General features: G+C 40.3%; 1 protein-coding gene across 1 annotated transcript; it reads right to left on the reverse strand.

Annotated features, from left to right (window-relative positions):
* Nucleotides 1–6,966: 6,966 nt before the first annotated feature.
* On the reverse strand, nucleotides 6,967–18,514 carry LOC307010231 (caskin-2-like; the record flags this gene model as incomplete). The annotated part of the gene is made up of 9 exons (XM_079634733.1): nucleotides 6,967–8,219; nucleotides 8,354–8,597; nucleotides 9,163–10,797; nucleotides 11,618–11,756; nucleotides 11,846–11,947; nucleotides 12,038–12,148; nucleotides 12,324–12,418; nucleotides 13,809–13,872; nucleotides 18,431–18,514. The coding sequence occupies 9 exons, from the start codon at nucleotides 18,512–18,514 to the stop codon at nucleotides 8,123–8,125; spliced, it is 2,571 nt and encodes an 856-aa protein (XP_079490859.1). The 3' UTR covers nucleotides 6,967–8,122.
* Nucleotides 18,515–19,852: the final 1,338 nt, after the last annotated feature.

Genomic DNA, 19,852 nt, shown 5'->3' on the forward strand with positions numbered 1-19,852 from the left:
CTTCACAAAACTGGACTTACGTAACGCTTATCATTTGGTCCGCATCAGGAAGGGGGATGAATGGAAGACTGCGTTTAACACCCCCAGGGGGCACTTTGAATATTTGGTTATGCCTTTTGGGCTGTCCAATAGTCCAGCAGTCTTCCAGGCACTCGTCAATGACGTGCTGAGAGACATGGTCGATCAGTTCATTTATGTCTACCTGGATGACATATTGATTTTTTCTTCGTCTCTCCAGGAACATGTTCAGCACGTCAGACGAGTGCTTCAGAGGTTGTTAGAGAATGGTCTTTTTGTCAAGGCGGAGAAATGCGCTTTTCATGCACAGTCTGTTCCTTTCTTAGGGTACATTGTGTCGTCTGAGGGGATGCGCATGGATCCTGAGAAGGTTAAGGCTGTGGTGGATTGGCCAAGTCCAGATTCCCGTAAGGCCCTACAGAGGTTTCTGGGGTTCGCCAATTTTTACCGGCGGTTCATTCGCAATTTCAGCCAACTAGCCTCACCTCTGACCGCCTTGACCTCCCCCAGAACTACGTTCAGGTGGTCAGACGCAGCCGAGGCTGCGTTTGCCAAACTGAAAGGCCGCTTTGTTTCAGCCCCCATCCTAGTTACCCCTGATCCATCACGTCAGTTCATGGTGGAGGTCGACGCGTCAGAGGTGGGGGTAGGTGCAGTGTTATCCCAACGTTCTCCTACAGACGACAGAATGCATCCGTGCGCGTTTTTGTCTCATCGTTTGTCCCCTGCCGAACGTAATTATGATATTGGTAACAGAGAGTTGTTGGCAGTCAAGTTAGCATTGGAAGAGTGGCGTCACTGGTTAGAAGGGTCGGGGGTACCTTTTATCGTATGGACCGATCATAAGAATCTGGAATACATTAGAACCGCTAAAAGATTGAACTCTAGGCAGGCTCGGTGGGCACTTTTTTTCGGACGTTTTGACTTTACTCTCTCGTACCGCCCGGGCTCCAAAAACATCAAGCCCAATTCTTTGTCACGTATTTTTGACCATTCCGATCGCCCGTCTACTCCCGAGTGCATTTTTCCAGAGTCCCTAATTGTCTCCACACTCTCATGGGAGGTCGAATCGAAGGTCAGAACGGCCTTAGAAGGGGTAACGCCTCCGCCCGGTTGTCCACCGAACCGGTTATTTGTGCCAGAGCAATTACGGTCCAACGTCATTCAGTGGGGTCATTGTTCCAATGTGGCTTGTCATCCAGGAGTCAGTCGTACCACGTCTTTAGTTAAGCAACGATTTTGGTGGCCACGTATGGCTCGTGACGTTCACAGTTTTGTTTTGGCTTGCTCAGTTTGTGCCACTGGTAAGACTTCCAATCGACCCCCAGATGGGCTCCTTCAACCGCTGCCGATCCCTTCGAGACCCTGGTCCCACATCGCTCTAGATTTTATCACCGCCCTCCCACCCTCTCAGGGTAACACGGTAGTTTTGACCGTGGTGGACCGATTCTCGAAGGCGGTCCATTTCATTCCCTTGCCCAAATTACCCTCAGCCAAGGAGACAGCGGTAACAGTCGTTGACCACGTCTTTCGGCTACATGGCCTCCCGACAGACGTGGTCTCCGACAGAGGACCCCAATTTGTGTCCAAATTTTGGCAAGAATTTTGTAGATTACTGGGTGCGACTGTTAGTCTGTCCTCAGGGTTTCATCCCCAGAGCAATGGCCAAACTGAGAGAGCCAACCAGGATTTGGAGAGAACGTTGCGATGTTTGGTCTCCAAGAATCCTTCCTCATGGAGCCAACGACTGTCAATGGTGGAGTACGCCCACAATTCGTTACCAGTATCATCTACAGGCCTATCGCCGTTTAAGTGTAGTCTAGGTTACCAGCCACCAATTTTTCCTAGTCTGGAATCCGAAGTCGCGGTCCCCTCCGCTCACGCCTTTGTCCAGAGGTGTCGCCACACTTGGACTAGAGCCCGCGAGACTCTACTCCAAGCGGGAGCGCGCACCAAGGCTAAAGCCGATCGCCACCGGTCTAAGCCTCCCGTATACGTCGTTGGTCAAAAAGTGTGGCTTTCTACTAAGAACATTCCTCTCCGCTCCGTCTCTAATAAGCTAGCTCCCAAATTTATTGGCCCATTCACTGTCACTAAAATTATTAGCCCGGTGGCAGTCCGCCTCAAACTCCCTCCAGTGTACAGGAGGATTCATTCCGTCTTCCATGTTTCCAAAATCAAGCCCGTGTTTCGTTCTCAGTTTAATCCGCCCGTCCCGGTTCCCCCCCCGCCGCGTCTCGTAGAAGGGGAACCTACGTATTCGGTTAATCGCATTCTGGACTCAAGGCGGAGGGGACGCGGATTCCAGTACTTGGTGGACTGGGAGGGTTACGGTCCGGAGGAGAGGAGTTGGGTTCCTGCCAGAGACATCCTGGATCACTCTCTTATCGATGATTACAATCGACAGGTAAGGGAGTCTGGGGACGCCAGGAGGCGTTCCTAGGAGAGGGGGTACTGTCACGGTTCATGAATTCACTGGTTTCTTCGTGTCTCGTGTATTTGTTGTTTTGTGTGTGTGGATGTGTGTGAGTGGGCGTGGCTGCTCGTTTAGTTGATCAGCTCTCCACCTGATCTCATTCCCCTCATCAGCTACCATTAATCATCTCTGCTATATAAACTCATCGCACTCTCCTTTCCCTGTCAGATCGTTGGTTTTGGTGTCCTCAGTGTTTTGTCGTCGTCAGCTCTTCCAGTTCCTGTTCCAGTTCCTGATCGTGTCCTGTTCGGTGTTTTCGTGGTGTTCGTCGTGTTGGATGTTCACTTCACTGGATTCACCGTCACCTGTCTTCACCTCCACGCTGACCATCAAGTCCCTGCGCCACCAGCCCACCCGTGTGTTTTTGCTGTGTCTTCTGACCACCAATAAAGAGTTAACTTGCATATTGCTTCCGCCCCTGAATTATGACAGAGTCACTAAACCTATAGTCACATTGTTGATTAAAGCAGCCCTCTAATTCTACATCATATGGTTTTCAGCTTTTCTGTACAATCAAAAATAATGTTAACTAATAGTTGTTCTAATAAAAATAAAAAAACAGACTTTGAACCAGTTTATTTGTTTAAACACACTTGACATCAATAATCAGCATATGAATCTCAACAATGGTGACAATAATAAAGCATGTGCATTCTGGGTACCACCAATCAAAACTCATCCATTGGCTCCCATCATGCATTGCTGTATGAATAAATTATGATCTGAATTGTCTTAGTAATTTCCATTTCCTAATTGAATATTATTTTTGTCACCATTGTTGAGATACATACACTGATTATTGATGTCTGTGTGAGCCTAAGAGAAAGATTTTTTATTTATTTATCAGAATATTTTTTATAACAAATTTTTTGAATAAATGTATATCGTCAATGGATCTTATGATGTAGATTCACTGTGATGCTATAATCAATAATATTAATCTAAATCAGAGATTAGGCTCTAAATGAGGTCAAATGATTATTAAGTTAAGACACGACCACCATCACTTGATCACCTTTTTTTTGTCCATTTGTCTGTTATAACTCAGTTACAACAGCATAACAAAATCTAAAGTTTAACATGTAAGGGTCAACTGGCCAACTAAAGTAAACACTGATCTCCATAATGGTGACTTAAAATTCGATTGATTTTCTCCTTCAGTGATTCTGCTTGTTAACATCAGGTGTCTTCAATAATCCTCAATCATCACTCAATTAATCACATAATTATCTCATTAACTTTTACACTCTTGAGTGTTAATTTAACACTCATATTTTAACACTTTACACTCTTGAGGCTGAACCAAACAAACTCACAGGAGAGTTAATTTATAACACTGGAGTTTTTTCTGTGTACCTTTTAAAACACGTTCCTCTAACGTCAAGAAAACTGGACATTTTAACATTCCCGGAACCAACACTGAATGTTTGGAGAACGTTCTTATAACAAAAGTCTGTTAGCTGGGATACCATTGAGGCCACATTATCTAATAGTTCTATCATAAAACAGTGTACAATGGAAAAGACACTGTACAAGACAGTAATGATAATAATACACAATGTCCTGGAGATATGCATGTTCTTTCATAGAAAGGTTTGCCTGTGAATTAATGGAAAGAAGTCGTTTTTATGGGCCTTTATATATGGCCTGTGCTGTGGCCACCTTCCCCGATTGTCCAGCCATCCATCCCAGAAGCAACATATGTAGGCCGTGATCTTGGCCGTGTGGAATCCACATGTACCAGACGTGGGCCAGATCTGGGCCGACACTGTTGCTGTCTGGGTAAGTTTATTTACCATTAGCCATCACAACTGAATGGGCAGGCGAACTCATTCAATTGAACAAACTAAAGTGTGATTGTGCTCTCTTATCTTGTCTATGCTATCAAATGTAGCGCTATTTAGACATTTCAACATGTAGCTTAAAGGCAATGTTTTGCATAAACACTTTTTGTTATACTGGCTGAAACTCTCTTCACATCATAGCAATCAATAACAAGTGGTTTAAAAAAATTAAAATAAATAAATATACATATATGTACATATTATGTGGAAGTCTCAGGGCCAAATTTTTTTCGTCCGATCATTGCATTCGGTCTGAATACTACCTGCCAACATATATTTGCTTGTTTCGTAAGGTTATTCAGAGTTGTACTGTGGACCAGTCCAAATGAACTTGTCCACTTGCATTACGTATTTCCAGAGTTTTTCCAAAGTGTTCAAGTGTGCGTGAAGACCGCAAGTGTTTTAAGATTTGTATTTAATCAATCGGACACAATCAATCGCTGAGTGATTGTAGTGCTTCATTTTCAAATGTTTTACAAAATGTTTTACAAAAAATACATAATCTCTGCAGTCTCTGCACCAATACAATGTAAAACAATCTAATTAAAAATACTCTGGAAAGTTTTCCAAGACATGACAACAACAAAAGCATTTAAATGGCACCTATTATGACATTTAAAATGTTCCTAATGTTGTTTTGGGAGTCCCCAACAACAGTTTTACGTGCATGCAATGTCAAAAAACACTTTTGTTGTCGTATAATATGCATTTATTTTTTACCTGATTTGCTCACCGACTCCCAAATGATTCGTTCAACGACTCATTTTCCAAACCCCTCCTCTGCGCGATGCTTATCTGTGTTGATTGATCAGATGACCCAGCAGTGTTTACAGAGATAATACTTATTGTTTAACACGGAGTACAATGATGCTTTTATCAATTAAATCGTGTTATAATAATGATTATAGTCCACTGCTTTGTAGTTTGTAGTAAAAAAACAAAAATAAGATAGGCCTAAAGAATTTAATGTTATGTTAGCGAGCATAGCCCAGAGTTCATATTGTAAAAGCACAATCAGTCTTTGTTTGCGTTAGCCCGATGCATAAACATAACGTTTTTACACACAAAAAAAATGCAGTTACGTTACTACGAGGTATTATTCTATTCTTTAAGACAACTCGGAAAACCACGACAAACACTTCACATATCTCAATACAATTGCCATTGAAGACCTAGAAGCTAAACGGTGCTTACACAACAAACAAAATAATAATTAAGCATGCTACATAAAAGCAACAATTATTAATAACACTTACAGGTTGTGATACGGAGGAGGAAGCTGATGCAAATACACTTGGAACTGAACCTTCCTTCAATATCAGTCGGCTCGCGAATCCAAGTTTGATTGCATTTAAAAAGCAATCGTCTTCAAAATGGCGCGAACAAAGCACAAGGCTCGGACTATACTTCTGTGGTATAGTTGTATATATGAATTGTAGCCACTTAGTCTTCAAATGCTCCTCCTTGGGCAGATGAAAAAAGTTGGCTTTTGAGTCAGACTTCAGAAGTTCAGAACACAGCGTCTCGTCGCCATGATGTTTCCCTGCTGGCCTTGGAGCGCAATAAGTGGGCGTATCGTATTCAAATAACTTGACAAGTTGACGTCATCTAGTCAGAGAAAAAGCTTCGGTCTTCTAACGATTCATAAAAATGACTCCGAGTCGACTCTTACTTTTGAAAGACAATAACTTTATATACGGTGCACTTTCATATTTCAAACTTTGCAGGATGTTTTTGTTCACTTAGATCTATGTTACACACTACATGAAAGGTACATTTCAAAATTCCATAATAGGTGCCCTTTAACATCCTCATAGCTCACAGTTGTTCTGACTTAAAAAGTTGCCATTCAAAATCATTTCCCCTATTGAGAAAATGCATAATTGAAGGTAAATGTTGTATTATGCAACTATGGGCTACTTAAAAAAAAAAAAAAAACATACAACCTACTAGCTATTTTTTGCATTAAGAACAAATTGTGCAACTAAATTTAGAACAGAGTTACCACTAAAGTCCTCTAGTGTGGACATTAAGTTTCAATTTAAAACTTACAAATGGCTGACAGAAGACATTTCTATTTTGCAATGTAAATGCTGAAAACGAATGACAGACAAAAAATGGACAAAATAGCTAAATTCATTTAATAGAAAATGTTAACAAATTAGAACAAAGACGGGCTTGGTACTGAACAACCATATCAGTGTTATGTTCATCTAACCAAAAACATCACGAGTATATAGAATTAACATAAGTAAAGGTCTGTTCACAGCAAGGACTAAAACTATAATCACTATATTCGCATCCACAACAGTGGACGATAACCTTACATGTATGTCTGACAGTGATTCCAACAATATCGTTCCTCTGTGTCGTTATCATTATAGTTGTGAAGTGGACTTGGTGTGGCGGACACAATTCTCATAGAACGATCATTTTAATTTTTATAGTTAAAGTCCTTGGTGTGAACGGGCCTTAAATGCAATTCTAAAACTGGTTAAATGTTAAAAACGGCCTTCGGTTAAACAAATTACATCTTGGTTAATTGGGAGACAGAACCTGAATGTAACATCCGAATGGCACACAAGAACCGCGTGGAAATATTCCACATCAGATACGTCATATCAAATGATGTGCAAAGGGGAAATGCCACTGGGTTAAACTTCCATTAGTTTAGCTGCAAGATAAGTCTGCTAGCATTAGCATTATCCAACATTTGAATAAAAAATATACATATGCTTTGGTACAACAAACAGGTTTGCTTCCCAATCAAATATACCTTTAGTGAACAATATACATATTTTGATAAAGTTTAAATACTATTTGGACTAAAATAAGTTTAAAGATGTTCAAAAATAGTTCATGGTAACTTAAACCTGAATTGCTTGCTGTACATTGATCCTGCTCTAGTTACACACGGCAGTGTTACTGATTTCATTTCAACATGTTCCCTTTAAAAGCACACTTTCATACAAAAATAAATGTCAGTCATGTATTTTAACCTGCAAATCTTGCAATGTCATTAAGAAAAAATAAGACACAAGCACCAAAGGCAAGGAAATGGATACCTGGTTTACTTGCTGAAATGGATAAAAGTCATCTGTGTAAGTCTCCTTACAAAACCAGATGCTTTTTCGAGCTTAAATGCTTTGAAATGTAGTTATATTAAAGGAACAGTTCACTCAACAACAAAAAAATCTGTATTTTTGTCTGCTGTATGGAAAGGCAGCATACAATTAATTCAAAATGGTATGCTATTGTGTTACACAGACCGAAAAAAGACAATACAGGATTGGATCAGCATTAGGGCAAGTAAATGATGACAGAACTGTCACTTTTTGGGTGAACTGTCCCTTTAAACTTTCTAGAAATGTTTGGAATCAGTGTAGTGTTTTGAAATGTATATTGCTTTAGGAATGATTCTCCATTTCTTCTATCTGGGTCCATCATGTAAAGTTCATTGGGGTCACACTTAGTCAAGTCCATGGTTCAGCCCCAAAAAGAACAACAAATGACAGGACAAAATGAAAAACACAAAAACATATATATATATATGTATATATAAATGGAATATAAATGAACAACTACAAATGACACCACATTAGTCAGGTCCAAAAATGTATGTGTGGTCTTTGCAAATGGAGGTTCCCACTTTTGTGTTCGAGAGTTTTTCTCAGCTCTCCATCTGAAATATAAGGCAGAAGAACCCATGCTTCTTATACGTAGATCTCCACCCTTCTGTTTCTGGGCCAGCACAAAAAAAAAAAAAAAAAAAAAAGCCAAATTTTTAATCCAGCATAGCATCCAACTGATCAGCCAGGTCATCAAACATGTTCCCAATGTCATCCAGAATGTTCCCTGCAGTCTTCACTGTGTGAGAAGTGCTAAAAGAGACGCAACATAATGCTTAATTAGTGATACATTAGTAACAATTAGAGGGATATTTTAAAAACATGAAAGGAATAGTCCCCACCCCCCCATCATATTTGTGTGAAAGCTGGTGGAAAGTGTCTCTCACCCCACATTGTTGTTCTCAAGAGTGAGTTTCCTCTCCACAGCTTTTAGTGCTTCTTCAAGGGATGAGCTGGTCTTCTCCAGCCTCTGATGCTTCAGTGTTGACCCTTGACCATTTTCCACCAGAGCCTGGGGCCTTCCTGATGTCACACTTTGACTCTCTGCTGAGGGGGAGTACAGCACTGGAGACTGGGATGCTGCAAAGGCAACACTCTGTACAACACTGAGAGTGACACTGGAGCCGACAGCTGCAGACAGAAGAAACACAGAATAAATGCAAAACTTACAGTCCTCTGCATATACTGTAACTTACTAGCAAAGGGTTGCTCAAAGGGCCGAATGCGTCACAGCGGCACGATGAAGGCTGTCCCAATTCAAAGGCTCCTTCGAATGTTGTGAACCCTGTTTTGTTTTCAGACCAGTCCAGTACAAACTTTACAGCCGCTAGGCAACAAGAGAGGCTAGACCAGGGTTCCTCAAATCTGGCGCTGGAGGGCCGCTGCTCAAATCCTGATCAAACTCCCCTAACTGTGACTCTGAAGAGCTTTTATTAGCTTGTTTAGGTGTCTCTGATTAGGGTTAGAACTAAACTCTGTAAGGTAAGAACCCTGGGCTAGACCGCCCAATTAAACAATGCTCGGTTCGACCTTCGTAAATCTAACCATTTAGATGGACCTATTTGCTAAATCTAGCAAACAAATAAGGAATCTAAAATATGAGGTTTGAGGTAAATGAATTTTAGCAAGTTATCAACACTTCCCATGTAACAGCGGTATCGAGCCAGCTGACTTTATTTGTATCTGTAGGCTGTACCTGTTACAGGAGCAGGATGGGGTTTAGAGGTGTGCCGTGTTGGATTCAGGGGGCTGGGAGGTTTAGGGGCGAGAGGTGGAGGTGCTTTCACTGGTTTGGCTGGAAGATCCACACATGGCAGAGTCATATCCGTTTCACTGATGCGGAGCTTCACCGTGTCCTGAGTCTCTAAAACAGGTGCGCCATCTTCACTGCTGTCGGACGCTGTGTTTGACTGCTCTTTCTCCTTTGGCTTCTGCCGTCTCTTCACTGTGTCTGACTCTTTCAAGTTGAACTCCGGGACATCAGGGGTTTTGGCTGGTTTGGCTTTCTCTGGAGACTCTGAAGTGGTCTCCACCTTGAGTGGCCCGCCAACTTTGGGCCTCTGTTTGATGGTGAGGTTGCCTTCCTCCGCAAAGGGGATGCACTCACTGGAGCTGTTCTGGGGCGACGATGAGCTCTCCAGGCCAGAATCCTTCGTCCCATCATCTTCCTCTGAGTCAGACTTTGTTGCTCTATCAGTATCTGCTTTGGCTGCTACCTGGCTGGATTCACTCTGACTCAGAGGTCTACGCTTGGACTCTTCGTTGGTGCTAGAGACAGCTGTCGTGGTTTCCTGTAGGATGTCCACCGTAGGCACAGGTAGGACTGTTTCTAATGCAGCTGTGATGCTCTTTACACTCCCAGGTGTGCCGCTCTCGACTCCTCCAGAAGCTGGCGCTGGAGTTTCGACACTAGTGCTGCTGCTGACGGAGCTAAGGCGTTTCGGTGGCGGCGGAGGAGGTCCTTTACGCCGAGCCCTAATGGCGAAAGAGTGGCTTCGGCCGATAGACTGCTCAGGGGCGGACTGAAGACGTGCCAGCTGGCCCCGGGTAAGCTTGCGGCTCAGTGTGGCGTATGAAGGCATGGCAATGCTGGCTAGCTGAGCTGCTTCATCATCATCCTCTTCATCTGGTTCACCGTCTGACAAAGCATACCGGGACAGACTCTGTGTGCGCTTCTTGGTCACGCTAGGAGAGCGACGGTCGAGCGTGGCACTGTTATATAGTGCACGAGGATAATTGAGGGTTTTATGAGCAGGAGAACCTTGCGGAGAAGGAGCAGAGCCCAGTTTGGGTTTGGCAGGCACCGCTGGGTATTTAAAGCCTGCAGAAGGACTGAACGACAGCTGTTGTGGTAGCTGAGGACGTGGGACCTGGTCACGGCCTTCTGGAATGTTGCGCTCTTTACCAGGACTGCTGTCTGGGCTCGATAAGCTCTCTCGGGACAGGCTGTAAGGGGTCGCTCCTGAAGTGGAGGAGGGAGTGCTGGGGGGCTCCTGAGAGCGGCCGGAGCCTCGAGAGCGTGTGTCAATGCTCTCCTGACTGGAGGACATGCCTACTGCGTTCTTGATGGCTAGTCCTTCCTGGCAGCCACTGTACTGGGAGGACATGGCACTCTGTAGCTCAGTGCTCAGCTCACTGTCCTGGAAAGTCATCATCTTGGGCGTGTGGGGTGAGGGGAGGTCGATACTCTCAGGGGGCGGCTCGATAGTGACCAGGTCGAGGGCAGCAGGGGTTTTGCGCCGCAGAGTGCCGTGCCCTGATTCTGCCAGCAGAAGAGCCTTATGAACATCACACAACTTCTTCACCGCAAGCATCATCTTCTTCTGATGGCCTGTCAGAGACACACACATTTAATGTAGATGTCACACATGAACTTAACGCAACAGGATATACTTTACAGGATATATATAACTCACACCATGTCCTTAGCAGGCATAACACAACAACTTTTTCTCTCAATAAGTAATCTGTCCACATCAAAGGTGAGAATGCTGTGTGACCCTATACAATCTCAGGGCATATCTGATGCCGGATCAGTCATATGAAACTGGATCAATCGGATTTAAATGTGTACGGATCAACATAGCATGTTGCTGCAGGAATGGAAACCAAGTGAAACCTTGAACTAGAAATGTTGACTTGAAAATGCCATAGTCTAGGTAAGAACAAAAACAGGAAAAGCTACCCACCAGCTAAGACTGGTATATATACATACATACATACATACATACATACACAATTTTAACATATATGGAGGTTGAAGAAGAAAGTGTTCCCACACTTTTTGATCCATGTATTTCCAGCTATTTTTAATGGACTTTTCAATCGTTTATGACTAAGGGATAATGGTTTTTAAACGATCAAATTCACAATTCAAATTCTGACCATAATAATCATCCGAACCAGTGTGAACAAGTTCAACCTACTCAATGAAAAGAACTGACTCAAAAGAGTAATTTGTAAACAAATTGGACATTGCTTTAGTTTAAAATCAGGTTTTGTTCAACACAAAAGCTGTATTTAACAAAATAATGATTTAAAACAGCTCAACAAGAACACACAATTTTAACATTCCCTGTTATTCTTTGACTTTGCTAACCCTGTATTCAACTACACAATGCACTTAAGTTCTGTGTTCAAGTTAAGCTCACCTAGTTTGGTGATGCCAATCTCCTGTAAATCTTCCCATGTGAGATCTCGGACAATGTTTATCGAGTCATAGCCGTTCTCCGAGAGTTTCTTATGATACTGAGGCAGGCCTATGGCACTCAGCCACTCTCCAAGATCCTGCTAAGAGAAGAGATTTGACTGTGAGGGAACTGAAGACAACGCCATAGACACACATGTATGCATACAAGCTATAAATTACAATGACTTACTGGTATGTACTCTGGGAGCCATTCTGGAATGCTGAGGTTGCCGATCTCCAGGGAAATCTTCTTACGGTGGCCTGGTTTAGTCACACCAATAGCCGTGAGGTCCTGAAAAAGAGGCGTAATACTCAATCAACATCAACCCTACCTACGGCAATGAGACTGAACGGCATATCTCTTTAAAGCAACTGATCGTACTTCTGGGGTCATTCTGCTGATTGTAGGCACATCATAGCCAGCGTTGAGGAAGTTTGTAGTGTACTGCTCCAGCTGAAACTCACTCAGCCACTGATATATAGCCTCTGCGTCCTGATAAAGACATGGCATGACATGAAGGCAGCAAACATGATGCAGGAGAGAACTGCTGTTATATGAAACTTGTGTTCACTGATTCTGCTGTGTACAAAAACAATCGCAGAGCAGTTCTACTGGTACGCTGTACCATATTTGTGTTCAGGTTGGTGTTGTAATGGTGTTTCCTGACCTTTCCCTCTAGCAGCTGTTGAGGACGCACAAACTGTTGAGAGAAACCCTGCTCTCCTGCCCTCTGTGTGGGCAGCACAGGTCTGCGAGGAACTCCTTCGAAAAAACAACACACTAATATATGCACATGGATTCACCAAACAGCATTTTCAATGTCTTTGAATCAGCTGGAGTTTTGAAAGTTTTTTTTTTTTTTCTAACGCAACAATGCTCATACATTTTGCCCTATTCAGACAGGACTAGTTTTCATTTAGGACGTTAGAGAAATTTGTGTTTCACAAGCATACTTGTGTGATTTTAGTCCCATCCGAATCAGTGCTTTTCTCACACAACAACCCCAGTAACAAATTCCAGAACAAATTACCTACTGTTTTTCACCAACTCAAATGGTCCTCTGAGAAATTGAACCCAGTAAGAATGTGAATGTCTGTGATTGCCTATATTGTATTAAGGTGCACGCCATGCCGTAATTACAGTAATTACAAGACTTCTACTTGTAAAAAGCACTCACGTCCTTGTAGAACTCGTATTACAACTTGTAAGTTGGGAATTTTCGCCGATAGTGTTGCCATACAAATGCATAATTCCCAAATTACAAATGACGTTCAAAGTAGAAAATCACATGTTGTCATCTCAAAATTACAGTAATTACGACATGGTGTAATGCAGCATTACACTAACGCTTCTCCTCAAGTGTTTTTTGACCAACCTGAGCTACCGTTTGTGCACCAATGTTTCACATGCATTCACTTCATTTAGCCCTGTGTGAATATGGCTAAATGCCCAAATACTGTCACTTGCCTGGTCCAAATACCCACACTTGAGGTCTTGGCCACTTGAGAGCACGTGTACGCGACAGGAAGTATAAGTGTGCAAGACTGTCCCATGTCTTAAAAATGCCAAAGTGCAGTGTCCTTGATGCACACTAAACCCACACCATCTCTAGGCGTATCCCATCATGCATTATGTTCGGGAACTCACGTGCTCCGAAATCGCGAGATGTCAAGGAAAACATTCCACTGAAGTTTAAATTAATTAGATGCATATCATTTGGTAGTAAAAACATAAAGTGTTGCACATTTTATCGGCGCAAAGGTGAGTATGGTATGTGTGGGCCTATTTTGTACAACATTTGCAACTGTTTTTATCTCTTATTTAGAAGCACCACAATTTTAAATTTGTGTCTTCTGTTAGTTACATAGCGACTACTGAACAGACAGTTTATTTTAAAATGCAAAGTATTGAAAATATAATAAATAACTCTGTAAACACTTGCATTTTTTGCAAGACTATAACCATTGAGTAATCAAAAGTTCTACACACACTTGCAGTCTTTACGCCTACTTGAACACTTGGGACAAATAGAGGAAATACGTCATGCAAGTAGACAAGTGGTCAAGTGCAAAGACCGCAAGTGTGGGTATTTGGACAAGGCAAACGTAGGCTGTATACAGATGCACACAGTAAACATGTCACAGCTCATTACCTGTGGACGCGTCAGGATGTTTGTTTTGGTCTGGCTGTAGTAAATCCACAGCAGAGGGCGCCGCCTGCGTAAAATGAGAGAAAATGTACAAGACAAAAAAGAAAAACCTTAGCTATCAAACACATAGAAACAACAAGCATTGAAACTAAACGGGTTTGTTAACAGAAAATAACAGGTATTATAATAACTCTAATGACAGGGCTATAGTGCTTTTATAGCCAGGAGCAATATTTACTTTTACAGTTCCCAAAATGTGTAACCAATGAATTTCCTTTTTCCTTTTTCCAATTGAACTTTTCAACCATTTGTGATTACTGGATGTCCGGTTTGAAAGTGCAAGGCCGTACAGGGTTGGTCACTGGTTCATTTGTGCCATGTGTTTTTAATTATTGGGCATATAAGAGTTGACTTTTCATGTTCATTATGTTGTGAAGAAGAGTTATGGCTTCCAAAACCTTTCAAAGTAAAAATTTAACAAAATGGATGTATTTTTGGAGCTGTGATGTGCCGGCTTTTGAATTTCATTATAGTTATGTGTACAAATAAATTATAACAATATGATTCTTTTTGTATTGGAACAAAACATTTTACCTGCCAAAATAGCAACATTAGTACTTTGAGATGATCACCAAAATGTTTAATTTTTATTTGCTCTATCAATTTCATTTTCACATTTCATTATTTAATTTCACAAATGTCACAATAGCAACTGTCCTTAGATCATGACTCAATACTCTTAGGCTGAATCCGAAATTGCCCCCTAAACCCTCAATCCCTATTCCCTACATTAGTCCACTAATAGGCCTACGGTTCACTTGAGGGAGTGAATGAAAACGAGGGAGCGAATTCGGACGGTACATTGGCAGTACACTCGTTATCGCGTTGCAATGTGGGATTGAATGAGTGCACTCAATAACATCCACTATGGTTTCAGACACCACAACAAATGGTGTATATATGAGGAATACCGTATTTTTCGGACTATAAGTCGCACTTTTTTTCATTGTTTGACTGGTCCTGCGACTTATAGTCAGGTGCAACTTATATATAAAAATGAATTCATACTGACTGAGATGAACCAAGAGAAAACATTACCGTCTACAGCCGTGAGAGGGCGCTCTAGTTGGCGGAGTTGTTCAGAAGCGACACCGAGGAAGAACTCAATGGATTCAGTGTTGTGGAGTGAGATCGCGGGAGCTTGGTGAACTTGCTTACCGGTAACTTGTTGGACTAGCTGGCTAATGTTAACTTAGCATATTCAGCCTCCCAGGTATATGTTCTTTATGCTATTGTGCAGCTGAATAACTGTTAATGTGTTACGTTAACATGTCCGAATTCGCTAATTCCAAATGTCAAAACATTTACCGGTACTTGAATCAATGAACAGCACTAATAAAGCTCCAGTCTTACAGATCATTAACTAAAAAAAGTGGTTTCAGGGTTTAGTTACCCTTTGGATAGGTTAACATGCTTTAACAGGCAGACTGGGGCTTTATTAGTTCATTGATTCAAGTAAATGTTTTGACATTTGGGTGTAAAGTGTTTTAATTGTACAATATATGGTGTAAAATAGTCTGAGTGCTGCCCTCTTCAGGTTGAACGGTGGTTACTGCAGTTGAATTTTCCTATTGAAAAATACTGACTGTTGACTGTTATTGAAAAATACAAAAGAAATATAACTCATGATTAACAAGATCTTTCTATTCAAGGGAGAATTATTTTGAGTAAGGCAGAAGATCTTTCGAGAGCAGCGTATACCTTTTCTCTTCACTTATTGCCCCGAAGGATATATGCTCTTTCATTTCATCTGGAGAAACAAACCTCATACAATGTACATTTATTTTGTTAATTAATTATCTGTTAATAAATTCCTTGTTAATAAATAATCTGATGGTGGGTTAAATGTTCTTGATTTGATTATTTTCAACCAGATTCTAAAAGTTAATATTAGGCTTAAAAACTTGTTTAACCCTAAAACGGGCAATGTGATCTGGGTGTAATAGTTTGTGTCGTCTTTTTTGGGGCGTAAGAATAATTTTTTCATCAAATCCTTTTATCATTTATCACAGCCTGGTCTGTCTTGAGTATGTTGGTTGTTTAAAATATTTTGTGATTGATTAGTCAGCCTGATCTAAATCCAACATGGCTGCCAGTGGTGCAGGACATTCAGATTTGGAGTACATGTATATTAAACTTACTTTTCCTTTGAAAAAATAATACTAACACTGCATTAATTATGAACATTGTCTTAAGGTGCTGAAAAAGAAAATTTATAAAAATGTTGTTCATGTTGTTATTTAGCACGTTTTGAAATATATGTTACACCTGAGTCACATCGCCACTTTTGGGGATAAGAAAGGGATTAACACTACTTTTGACCATCTTTGTATTCTGAGGATTTTTTTTTTATTTTTTTTTTTACAAATTATAAAATTTACAGGTTAAAAATGCAAGAAAAATGGACCAATGAATATTTTTTTTGCTGCAAATAAAAAACAACAACAATATTACAAACCTGTCATCCCCCTTTTTGAGAATGTAATATTGCACTATCCAAATTTAAATGGTTGTAATTCAAGAATGCTTTAGGATCTAGCCACTGGGTGTTATTTGTAACAAAATAATTTATTTTTAGTCTCAATACAGTCTCAGACCTTTCCGACGATATGTGTTTTGTAAAGATTAGAAAAGTTTTATTATAAAGTAGTTAAAAGAAATGTTGTAATAAGAAACCTGACACCACCCACTAGGTAAGGAACTCGCTAAAAGGTGGTAACGCAAGGTCCGATTTCAAAACGGTTTTCACAGGCTGAATCTTGAGTTTGTAAGCTTTCCAATGATATATAATATGTCAACATTATATGAAGTATAGGATATAATTGTTTTAAACATGCAATGGCAGTTACAATTATAGATTTGGTCCTTTTTTTTTAGGCAACGTGATCTGGGAGTCACAACTCATAAAGTCCTAAATGATTTTGGATATGATTTGCTTAAGTCCAGATGATATTAAAAATGACATGAAATTATTTGTTGCTTATCATTTTCTACTCTTGCCCGTTTAAGGGTTAAAAATCAAACAAGTAAATTCAATATAGTCCCATATATTTTATTTGAAAGACTTGGAGGATTACATTATTTGTGGCAGTGTCCTTATATAACTGGTCAACTTCCAATTGCTTTGGTCAATTATCACAAACAAGCATTACTGTTCTGGTCACTTTTGTTCAGACACAATGTTTCTCCTAGCCGGTGTTTTATGTGGAACAATGCTAATATAATTCATAATAAGTAGTTATTGTACATGGAGAATTGGGTTCGGCGCAACATTTTAATTGTAAACCAGATTTTTGACAAGAATGGGGAATTTTACACGTACCCTAATTTTATTTGAAAATATGGTTTATTTGTAAATAAAAAATAATTTAACAAAGTAATTAAGGCACTAATAATCTGAACCAAATTCTCAGATTTAGATATTAATAATACAACCTTACAAAATCCTCAACTCTTTGTAAATGGTCTCTCCTTATTTGATAAAGGTTTTAATAACAATTTTATAAGAAATTCCTTTAATGCCGGATCCAGTCCTCCATGTAAATCAACATTGCTTAAACTTTATTGTATATTATGGCACAGCATTTGGACATTACCCTGTAAATATGTTATATATAATAAAGTAAATAAGTAATGTACAAAATTATTCATAGATGTTATCCTGTAAATGCAGCCATTAGTGGATATATTCACTGTTTGTGATAAATATACTTTTTGTAACACAACACTTGAAGATATTGAACGTTTATTTTTGTATTTCCCTTTTTCTATTTCTTTTTAAAATAGACATGACAAAATTATTAAACAGAACTCTTAATTTAAAACCTCATGACATTTTACTTTGTTTTCAAAACCCATATTTTTCTGAAAAACTAAATTATATTATTAATCTTTTAATTATTTTGGCAAAGTTTTATATTCATTAGACAAAAATAACTCAAAAGAAATCCTGGAATATTACCTTTTATAACCGATCTCACAATATACTTTGCAACTCTTTCAAACATGAGATCACAAAACAAAAAGCTTATAAAAAACAATACAAAATGTAAAGCTTTTCAAATTCATATAACTGCCCTGATATTATAAAGCACTTTTATTTCTGTATTTTATTACTATAATTTTTTTAATGTATTATTATGATTATTTTTTTTACATATGTTCATTTTACTTCTTAGTTGTTGTTGTTATTCTTAGTTTTATACGTTCTGAACTGACAGGAGAATAATGACGACCAAACAGCAATTAGAGTCATGTGTCTCTCCCTGCCCTCGCCACACACACACACACACACACACACACACACACACACACACACACACACACACACACACACACACACACACACACAAACACAAAGCAAGAAGAAGACAGAGACAGAACAGAAAAAGAGTAAATGTTTTCGTGAAGCTGCACTTTTCTTTTCCTTCATTTCATTCGCATCTTTTTCATCTGGAATCTTTTCTTTTTATCCAGAACTAGAGATCACCGCTTTTACAACAACAACACTGACACACTTCTCCATATCTGGACACAACTATTTTACATCAACAACTTTATCAAACGTTGTGAAAGTCTTTCATTTCTTCTAAAGAGTTTGTGATTTCCTGGAGACCCAATATCTGAGATCTCAGAAAGTGCTTCTTCATCCCTCATCTTCATCCCTCATCTTCATCCCTCATCTTCATCCCTCATCTTCATCCCTCATCTTCATCACTCATCTTCATCACTCATCTTCATCCCTCATCTTCATCCCTCATCTTCATCCCTCATCTTCATCCCTCATCTTCATCACTCATCTTCATCCCTCATCTTCATCCCTCATCTTCATCCCTCATCTTCCTCCCTCATCTTCATCCCTCATCTTCATCCCTCATCTTCATCACTCATCTTCATCACTCATCTTCATCCCTCATCTTCATCCCTCATCTTCATCCCTCATCTTCATCCCTCATCTTCATCCCTCATCTTCATCACTCATCTTCATCACTCATCTTCATCCCTCATCTTCATCCCTCATCTTCATCCCTCATCTTCATCCCTCATCTTCATCACTCATCTTCATCCCTCATCTTCATCCCTCATCTTCATCCCTCATCTTCATCCCTCATCTTCCTCCCTCATCTTCATCCCTCATCTTCATCCCTCATCTTCATCCCTCATCTTCATCACTCATCTTCATCACTCATCTTCATCCCTCATCTTCATCCCTCATCTTCATCCCTCATCTTCATCCCTCATCTTCATCTCTCATCTTCATCCCTCATCTTCATCTCTCATCTTCATCCCTCATCTTCATCCCTCATCTTCATCACTCATCTTCATCCCTCATCTTCATCTCTCATCTTCATCCCTCTTCTTCATCTCTCATCTTCATCTCTCATCTTCATCCATCATCTTCATCCCTCATCTTCATCACTCATCTTCATCCCTCATCTTCATCTCTCATCTTCATCCCTCATCTTCATCTCTCATCTTCATCCCTCATCTTCATCTCTCATCTTCATCCCTCATCTTCATCCCTCATCTTCATCTCTCATCTTCATCCCTCATCTTCATCTCTCATCTTCATCCCTCTTCTTCATCTCTCATCTTCATCCCTCATCTTCATCCCTCATCTTCATCCCTCATCTTCATCCCTCATCTTCATCTCTCATCTTCATCCCTCATCTTCATCTCTCATCTTCATCCCTCATCTTCATCCCTCATCTTCATCACTCATCTTCATCCCTCATCTTCATCCCTCTTCTTCATCCCTCATCTTCATCCCTCATCTTCATCTCTCATCTTCATCCCTCATCTTCATCTCTCATCTTCATCCCTCATCTTCATCCGTCATCTTCATCCCTCATCTTCATCCCTCATCTTCATCCCTCATCTTCATCCCTCATCTTCATCCCTCATCTTCTTCCCTCATCTTCATCCCTCTTCTTCATCCCTCTTCTTCATCCCTCATCTTCATCCCTCATCTTCATCCCTCATCTTCA

This window comes from Phoxinus phoxinus (assembly GCF_949152265.1).
Source record: "Phoxinus phoxinus genome assembly, chromosome: 1".
NCBI lineage: Eukaryota > Metazoa > Chordata > Actinopteri > Cypriniformes > Leuciscidae > Phoxinus > Phoxinus phoxinus.